Raw genomic sequence first — 9,217 nt, forward strand, 5'->3', positions numbered from 1 at the left:
TGTCCTCAGACCTCTGAATAGAAAGGATTGTAAGCCTATGTAATATGATCCTCATTTATTTAATTTTCTAGGTTGCAGGGCATCACACCCAGGACCCTCTACATTCAGGACAAGCTCTCTACCACTGAGCTACATCCCTAACCTTACAACTTCTATAAATGTTTAACACATGTGTGTCATGACCAGTCAGCAAGACATGATGTCAATTCAGTGTTTCCATTCAACTTGTCTGTGCTCCCAGCCCTGCCCCGGGAAGATGTTCTCTCTTCCCTCATGACTGAAGAAACAGCTGGTCTATGGAAGATGGACTGTCCCAGCTCTTCTAAGATCAAAGACGTGCACTACATCCTTTGTGTTACCTGAATGGCCTGATGTCTTAATTTTTGGCAGCAGGAATTAAATAATGAACTCAGACCTCAGCGGAAGAAACTGGCACCAGCCCTCCGGGAGGGTATCCTTCTCTGCCCATGGTGTCCAGAATGGATAATCAATAATCTTCACTGTGACCACAAAGGTCATGCTATCCTGGGGTTGGCTTTCCTTGCACTGGATTTTTAAAGGGGGAGTTTGCCAAGCGGGAAGTTTGGCTTGTAGGGAGAGCTGTGCAGAGTTGTAATATGACATGCCAGGATCTCTAACACAAAGGATCTGGCCTCTTAGTAAAAAGCCAAAAATACTTTTTGTTTTTGTTTTTATTTTTGTTTGTTTGTTTGGTTGGTTGGTTGATTTTGGTTTTTCGAGACAGGGTGTTTCTTCGTAGCTTTGGAGCCTGTCCTGGAACTCGCTCTCGTAGACCAGGCTGGTCTTGATCTCACAAAGATCCTCCTGCCTCTGCATCCCTAGTGCTGGGATTAAAGGCATGAGCCACCACCGCCCAGTGAAAAAATGTTTTGAGAAAATTTAGCACCTTGAGAACAGTTTGACCCCTTTGTATACTGACATAAAGTAAAAGAATTATTTTATTTTTATTATTAACTTTTATTAGAATAGCCAAAAATATTTAGTAACAGGAAAGAAGTGAGAATGAGAATCATGGATTATGGATAACAAGAACAAAGGTTTATCAAAATGACTAGGAGGATGCAGGGGAACTGTGGAGGTCCAGAGGACACCCCAAAACATATGCTCAGTGAGACAGGGGACAGCAATCTCTTTCATTCATGTATGGACTTTCTGGTCCCTCTACCCAGCTGCACCCCAGCGTCAAACATCTTCACAGACAGGTTTGATGATGTGAATGTTGGCATTACCATGGCTACAGACCCCTTGGGTATCAAGACAAACCTCAGCAGACACAAAATAACAAATCTGCTTTTCTAGACACACACACACATGCACACAAACAAACAACCCACAAATATACATATACAGACACATACATGCATGCTCACATACACACATATGTACACAAAATACTACACACACAAATGCACAAATACATATGCATTCATACAAGCACAGAATAGACGAATGAGGTTGGATATTAAGAAAAAAACAAATCAATACTGATCAATGTACAGATTACGTTAAAAGAGACTGTAAGTGACATTTAATCTACAAACACCATGGGATGCTTTCAAATCTGGTCAATGACTTGGGAACCTCTATGTGACATGTTTTGAAAGTATCTATGATTCATATTTCTATATTGAAACTTAGGCTCCAAGGAAATGTTATGAAAAGTGGGGCCTAGTGGAGGTCTGGGACATGAGAAACATTAAATATCCCAATACTCAGTGAAAAACCAAGGTTTTATCTTTGGATGAGAGAGCTAGTCATCATGATATAGCAAACAGCTTCGTATCTTAAACTTCGACTTCATGGTCTCCAAAAGCACGAACCTAATAATATAGAGCTCGTGATTTTATCACCTCACTCATATGATATGGGGTTTTTTTTGAAGAACCCATATCAATATTTTTTAAACTTCTGCTCTATTTTAAAGAGATGTTTTTGTCTTAGGGAAAAAGACAGTGAAAATGAGAAATTAAGGGAGGAAGGATGGAAGGACCTAGTACCAGTGGAGTGTGAAAGGAGATGAGCCTGCCTTGGGAGGTTAACAATTCCTGTTGTTATGGAGCATTCATTGAGTGGGTCTAACAAAGATGACCCAGCAGGACAGAGTCACATGCAGAGGATCCGTGATAAATGCAGAATAGACTAGTGCAGAGTTTACGTGAACGTTAGGATCAACCCAGGTCACCCAATAAGTTTTGGGAACCTCAAGGTGACCCCTTCGGCAGCCAGTGCTACACACCATTCCTCACACAGGGCACTATAGCTCTTTGTGAATACTCTGAGATTTCCTTAGCTCTTGGATCTTCTGGGGCAGAGTCTGGGTCCAGAACTGCAGCCTTCTGGCCTTCAGGGCTCGGCCCACAGCAGGCTGGATGTCCAGCTGCAGGTACTGCTCATCATGGTCCATCATGGGCCAGTAGGGTAGACCCTCGCTGTTAGGGTTCCTGTGGATATACCAGCCAGGGGGGAAGGGTGAGATCACTCTGATCCAAAGTCTGACCCCCTGATTTGGGTCAAGGCAGTAGAACGTTAGGCCAGTGGTTAATGGGGCTGATGGGACAGGTGTCCTGATAAAGGGGCACAGTGTCACCCACTAGTTTCTGTTCCATGTGGGGGAAGACTCCTTGACATGTTTTATATCTAATCTAAGAGGCAAGAAATAAAGAACAGTACCAGAGCACTATGTCTCAGGAACCAGGTCACTGTGAGATGACCAGTAACTGACACCTACACAGTATCTATATAAATGTGCTATCCAGGAGAGGAATCTATCGTGTGATGGAAGATTCAGGAAAACTAAAGAGACCATCACCCAAAAGGGAGACCTATACAGGGACCCATAAGGGAAGGTTGAGAGGAAGGTGCGTTCTCACCCATGTCTAGCAAAGTTGGCCCAGTACGTCATCATTCTTTCATTCAGTAGCTTCTCCTCCTCAGTAAGGACAACTGAAGTCGTGAGAAAAATGTTGAAGTCCATGAACCAAACATGTTTCCCACAGAATCCCAGCTGCTGTCAGACCTAAACTATCAGCTTTCTTAGCTCCCTTCTTCACTATACAAAGTCAACATCCATGCAATCCTCTAATGGAATCCCTGCCCAGTGTGCTGTCATCTCCGTCACAGGCTAGACTGGCACGGGTTCAGATTCTAATCCTGGTATAATTTTTTAGTCTATGGTATGATACACATTTGAATTTATTCTCTCCCAGAATCTAGTTTTTCTTAAATGGACAGAGAGCTCAGCAGTCCCTGGGATGTCATCTGTGACCTCAATCAGCTGAAGGAGAATAAGGAAGACTCACGTTTTAAACCAAAGATGAAGGACCCAAAGACAAAAGGAACCTCATCAGAATGGTCAGCCTTCACATAGGGTGGCTTGAAACTCTTGAGGTAGCTGGGTTGATGTTGGAATTCATAGAAGTAGACAGGAGCATGGGAACCTGGAGGTAAGGACAAACAGTCACTTGGCCCATCAACTGGATTATTTTGCTGATTCATATTTATTGACAAGGTACCTTGATATAAAGTTACCTGGAATCATAAATGTGAAAGGGGAGAGCAAGTTCCAGGCTGGAACTCTAGCTATGGAAAAGCGTATGGCAAAACAGTGCTCGTGGCCTTCCCAGGTAAATGGCTGTGCCAAGTTACTAGATTTCCAGAAACTCATTTTTTCCTCTGCATCTAGATGTCACTCTACTAAACTAGACCTGGATACCCACACTGCTCCACAGTGCTTACCCATGGTCTACATCACTGAGCAGCTCTCCTAATCCTTGTTACAGATGTACTCACGTTGAAAATGTGCTACTTGGAGTGCAGGGATCACAAACATGAAGTCTGCCATCATCTCCGTGTACTGTATTTGGAGGGCTTGTGGGTCCTCAGTGTCCCCCATGTACTCTTCCATTATCAGGTCGCCACACTCAGGAGGCAGCATCTACACCAAGAGATCAGGATGAATGCGGTTAGGCATGTTCTCAGTTAGTTTGGCAGCAGCATTTGGTATGGGGAGAATGCGGCCTGGTCAGAGAGAGAGAGCATAGGTAAAGAGGTTCATGCTCTGAGGTCACCCCACACAGAATCACACACATATGCTGACCTTCGTTAATAGGGATGCTATCTGAGAAGGGCTATGAGGGACATCTCCATTTGGATAGGACCAGCAGTATCTCACCATTTGTGATACTGTAATCTTCAAAACAGCCTGCAGGTTCTCCCTTGTTATTTCCTTTATTGTCTGAGCAGAGCCGAACATCTGGGTTGTAGAAGACCCTGTTAAGTGTGCGTTCTGATGGACTTCTTTAAAGATGCATTGTGTCCCCACTGTTTAGCATATGAATCTCCAATCTTCCAAATGATTAGAACTGAGACTCACCGTGGGGATGACCCAACCATACTCATCATTGTTGACACCAATGATGCTGGGGACAGGACGAAAATTCACAGACGCTAACAGCTCTTTGGGATGCTTGGGTAGGAAAACCCCATCTACCACAGCAGGGATGATCTTGAAGACCTGAGGGGCATTAAAAGTCAATGCTGAAGTCAATGAAATATGTATGTTGATGCTCACTGAGTTATCTTCATATTTCTTACTAGTTGTAGGGTTCTCAGCTCACACTGGGAGAGAATCTACACTTAGATTAGCCTATTTGGGGTTCATATTATACACAGAACTAAAGAACACAAAGTCTGACAAGATATTCCAAGGCACACAATTCTACTTACCTTGTTAATGACCAGAATCTCTGCTTCACTCTTGCCTCTCAGACAGTGCACCAGGGCCTCCGAGTCCACGGTCTCACATCCAGACAGGCTGGACACTGTCTGTGAATATTTAAAATTTCAATTCAATGCTATTGCCCTAGATACCATACTATAGTGTGTGTTGGGTGTGGATTGTTACAAATATAAATCATTCCCTTTGTCCTATTCTTCAAAGGTGACAGGCATCAGACGGTATCCTCTCTACCTCCTCATGTTTTCCCTTAGGGTAGTTTTGCTAACCCCAGCCATCCTTCTGTATAACATATGTGAGAGAAGGAGTAAGTGTGCCAGTGTTTGTAGGCAAACATTAGAGGACCAGGTCCCTTTTCTTCACAGATGCCCCTTATTTGAGACAGGGTGTCGTCTTGTTTTCTGCTCCTAGTTTGAGCCACCCTCTGAATGTCCAGGGAATCTCTTGTCTCTGTGTCCCCCACGTGAGCACAGGAACCTTGGAATTACAGACATCCTACTCTCTCCAGCCTTTTGAGGGTTCTGGGTGTTTGAACTTAGGTCCTCAGGCTTGTACTCCAAGCACTTTAAAAATCCACTGAGCTATCTTCCTGAGCACATGCATATTTATTTTTGTCGGTGTTGGAAGCTACTTGGAGCAGTTTGCTGGTCAGATAGCATGATCACCCAGTATGAAGTAGAGGTGAGTAGAAGTTTCTCAATAATTACTGGAATCTATTTTCCATGGCCATTATTTTCCCCATGAGTACCAGAATCTGAAGGCTGATGGGGCAGACTCAGTCAATGGTGGTTGAGGGCACTCACAGTGTAGACCCTCTCGTGGGTGTCAGAGATAAGGTCAGGCAGCAGGGCCACTCCACTCTCCATGATGGCTCTGTGGAAGAGTCCTTTGGACATGGGGGACACAACATGTGAAGACACACTTGTGCCACCTGCTGACTCTCCAAAGATGGTGACAAGGTCAGAGTTGCCTCCAAAATGGGCGATGTTCTGCTGGACCCAGCGCAGGGCGGCCACTTGGTCCAGGTAGCCCCAGTTGCCTCTGGCGTGCTGGTCTCCAGTGCTGAGAAGTGGAAGGACATGGATCAAAGGCTTGTCTAGGTTCTTTCCAGCTGCCATTGTCCACCTAATTCCTAGTCTTACCTGAAGAAGCCCAGGACACCCAGGCGGTATTGGATAGTGACGACCACCACATCCTCAGTGGCTGCCAGTATGGATCCATCAATCATAGAAGCCATGCCTGTAACCAGAGCACCACCATGGATCCACACCATCACCTGGAGAAGTCAAGAGAGATGCCAAAAAGCCCATAACTATTCCAATTCTGCAAGACTGCTTACTAGAGCATCAACTGCTGGGCCTCTGTGCAGCTATACAAATACATGCAAATCCTCAGGACTTCAGGACCTTAGTTACAGGCTGGTCCCCTAGTAGCCCCATCAGTGCATTTCTAGTGCCCATCCCACCATGTGCCTCAGTTTGAATTAATGGGTCTTTGTGTAGAGCAATGTCATCATTACTCAGACTCTGCATAGTGGAACAAAGAGGGGAGCCTCCACGGTTGTCTCTCCAGACTAAAAAAGGAAAGGATTATCAACTCTCACCAACACAACACATAATCCAAAAGTAGACATAGATAAGCGCAATATTGAGGCTTGAGCACCTAAGTGGTTCTACAGAACTCAGGTTGTGGAATGAGTCTGCTTTCATCAAAGAGCTGGAGCCTTTAACCACTCAGTGCTCCTGTTCTGTGTTCCATACCCAGGTTCAGCTGCTTAGTGTGGCTGAGAAGGCCTTCTTTGACCTGATAGGTAGAGGCTTTTCAGCAGAGTCCCCACTACAGTGGAGCTCAGGATGATTTTATCCCTTCTAATCATCTTGAAAACCATGCCCTCCCCCAAGCTGAGCATTTCTGGACACTCACAGGCAGGTTAGAGCCCTCATGGGCATGAGCTGGGGTGTAGATGTTGAGATACAGGCAGTCCTCAGACATAGAGAATGCGGGCAGGGGCAGTTTCATATCCATCAGGCCCTCTGAATTCATCATTTCAAGGTTTTGCAGACAGCTGATGGAAATAGCAGAGAGATATTCCAAGAGACATATGGTGGTCAGAAGCAAATGTGAACCTGGATCTTTTTTCCCCACCTCCAGCTGCTGCTCTTTATGATGTCCTAATAACACATGTTCCCCCTCTGAGGTCCCTTCCACCAAGGTGATGGCCACATGCTCCAGGAAAGCTGGGGTAGGGTCCTCCAGTTTGGTTGGGTCTGTATATTTTTTTCTGAGTCTGGTATATAGGAACATCTCAGTGTCTGTATGGAAATGATTGACTGTATGCAGTGACATTCACTGAAGTTATAAGAATAGAAAAGTGACCTAGACCTTAGCAATGCAAGGCATGCAAGCGTTTCCTCCTCTCTGTTCCTGGTTGTGGATGTGATGTGACCAGATCATGTAATTCAGTGTAACTTCCCCAAAATGGTGGATTATACTCTAGAGCCTTTAATAGTAGCTTTCTCCCCATAGTAGCTTTCTCCAATAAGTTGCTTTGTTGTCACTTTATTGCAGCAACAGAAAACAAACTTAGATGCAATATTGGAGTGTTGCGCTCCACAGGTATTAGAGCGTCGAGTTCATTGTTCCTAAAGGGCAGTGAGAATTCCTTCACCCATGTACAGACTCTCAGGGAACTTCATTTCCATATGCTGTCTTCAGAGGGAATTAGTTACATATATAGTTCCTTGGTCAACCTATAGGTTGTCACGGTGTCTGTGAGGACAGGGTTAGCAAGTATCCATCACACTGTACTGCTCAGAACCTGAAGTGTATTAGTGGATTCAGGGGTTCTCTCTGCTTAATAGGTCACCCAACTCATGCCTCAAGATTCCTCCCATTGTGGCAGAGAACACTGGGCTTAATTTGAAGTTGTAAACAATTTTACTTTTGTTCCTTTCTAAAGTACCTGCATCTAACTCTCAATGGTGCCTAGCTCTGACCCAGGAGCTGGTACAGTTGTTCTACACAACCTTAGCACATGTGTTAGAAAAATGCATGGCGGACACCCCACACTGGAAGGAAACTGCTGTGGACTGAGATGGAGGAAAGACTTCAGCATGGCTCAGGGCTCAGAGCAACTGTTCACCCCAGGGCCAGATGTTCTCTTGGTCCAGAACTTACATTGCTGAATGTGAGGTCCCATCTCTCACACCACTCCACGGTTCAGGGGATTCAGGAGGTGCAAAACGCAGTGGTCCTACAGGTGGCTTGGCAAAGGGGATTCCCAGGAAGGTGTGGACACCAACTTTGGCATCATTGACTTCAACAAGACTGCCTCGGACCTGGCCTGTGTGTGTGTTTCTGATGGGGCTAGTCTCTGATGAGTCCTGGCCTGTTTAGAGAAATGCCATCTGGGTTAGTTGTGTGCAATCAGCTGCCAGAAGATTGTGGGAGTTCCCATCTCACTGCTACCAGAGCACAGAAGAAGGGAACCCAGGACCTCCTAGTTCAGGGTGTGAGTGTGGGAACTTCCCTATCCCTCAGAATCAGGAACCTTTCCTACTGCCCTTTTCAGGGGGTCAGAGCATTTCTCTGGCCAAAGAGTTCGCACACTCTGAGCTATTTGGCCATATGAAATTATGATTATTGTCATTCTTATCCAAAAGTCAGCAGCAGCTACAGTAAGAGCCATACTTTGAGGATGAAAAAAATTCCTTCCGCTTACCCTTCCTTGAATTGTCTAGCATTCTCCAGAGCTCCTTACACTGAACTGTCTCCTCACTATGGAGAGATTTTAGACATCTCTGATCCTCAATATCAGTGTGCTTTGGCTAGGAGATTGGGAGGCACATGCTTCCCAAATTTTAGTCTCTTCTTTCCATCACCCTCCCCCCCCCACACCCCTGCTCCTTGACCTTCCCTCCCACGAGCTCAGCCTCTGATTCTGCAGAATTCGGCAGCTCTGATTCTAGTCATTCCCATTGCCAGCTTAGTGAGCCTCACCCTGCACATGGAAGAGGAGAAGCAGGAGCCCAAAGACCACAGCATTCAACCAGCTTTGCGGTTGGTTCAGGGGCATGATCAGCTCTCAGGCCTGAGTCTCTGCTGTTACAGAGGACGACTAAGTTTCACAAACAGGAAGCAGAATGTGTGGGTCTTCCCTAGCTTTGAATTTAAATCAAAAGGATGTGGGCGGGGACCTTGGTGTGGTGGGGCAAAGTTCTCATCGTTGGGGAACTGATTAGTCAGAGTGACAGGAGCCAATGTCCAGGAGGCAGGGCAAAGTCACCCTCCTCTTTCTGTTCCCTCCTTGGCCCTGGAAAGGCACAGTATGGATTCTGAAGCTCTTCTGGGACACCAGGAGCCCAGTCCTCACATATTAACAGAAAGATGTAATAGGAGAGACAGAGGACTTCTGTGAGTAGGTGCCCACTCGAGATGTCACAGACAGACAGAGGGCTTCAG

General features: G+C 45.6%; 1 protein-coding gene across 1 annotated transcript; it reads right to left on the reverse strand.

Moving 5' to 3' along the window:
• Nucleotides 1-954: 954 nt before the first annotated feature.
• Nucleotides 955-8,887, reverse strand: LOC142852441 (acylcarnitine hydrolase-like). The gene is made up of 12 exons (XM_075977252.1): nt 8,756-8,887; nt 7,934-8,144; nt 6,680-6,821; nt 5,899-6,032; nt 5,560-5,818; nt 4,747-4,845; nt 4,394-4,534; nt 4,193-4,273; nt 3,811-3,955; nt 3,321-3,458; nt 2,892-2,964; nt 955-2,462 (listed from the first exon to the last, which is right to left on the reverse strand). The coding sequence occupies exons 1-12, from the start codon at nt 8,829-8,831 to the stop codon at nt 2,276-2,278; spliced, it is 1,686 nt and encodes a 561-aa protein (XP_075833367.1). The 5' UTR covers nt 8,832-8,887; the 3' UTR covers nt 955-2,275.
• Between the last annotated feature and the right edge of the window lie 330 nt (nt 8,888-9,217).

This window comes from Microtus pennsylvanicus, chromosome 6 (genome assembly GCF_037038515.1).
Source record: "Microtus pennsylvanicus isolate mMicPen1 chromosome 6, mMicPen1.hap1, whole genome shotgun sequence".
In the NCBI taxonomy this organism is placed as follows: Eukaryota; Metazoa; Chordata; class Mammalia; order Rodentia; family Cricetidae; genus Microtus; species Microtus pennsylvanicus.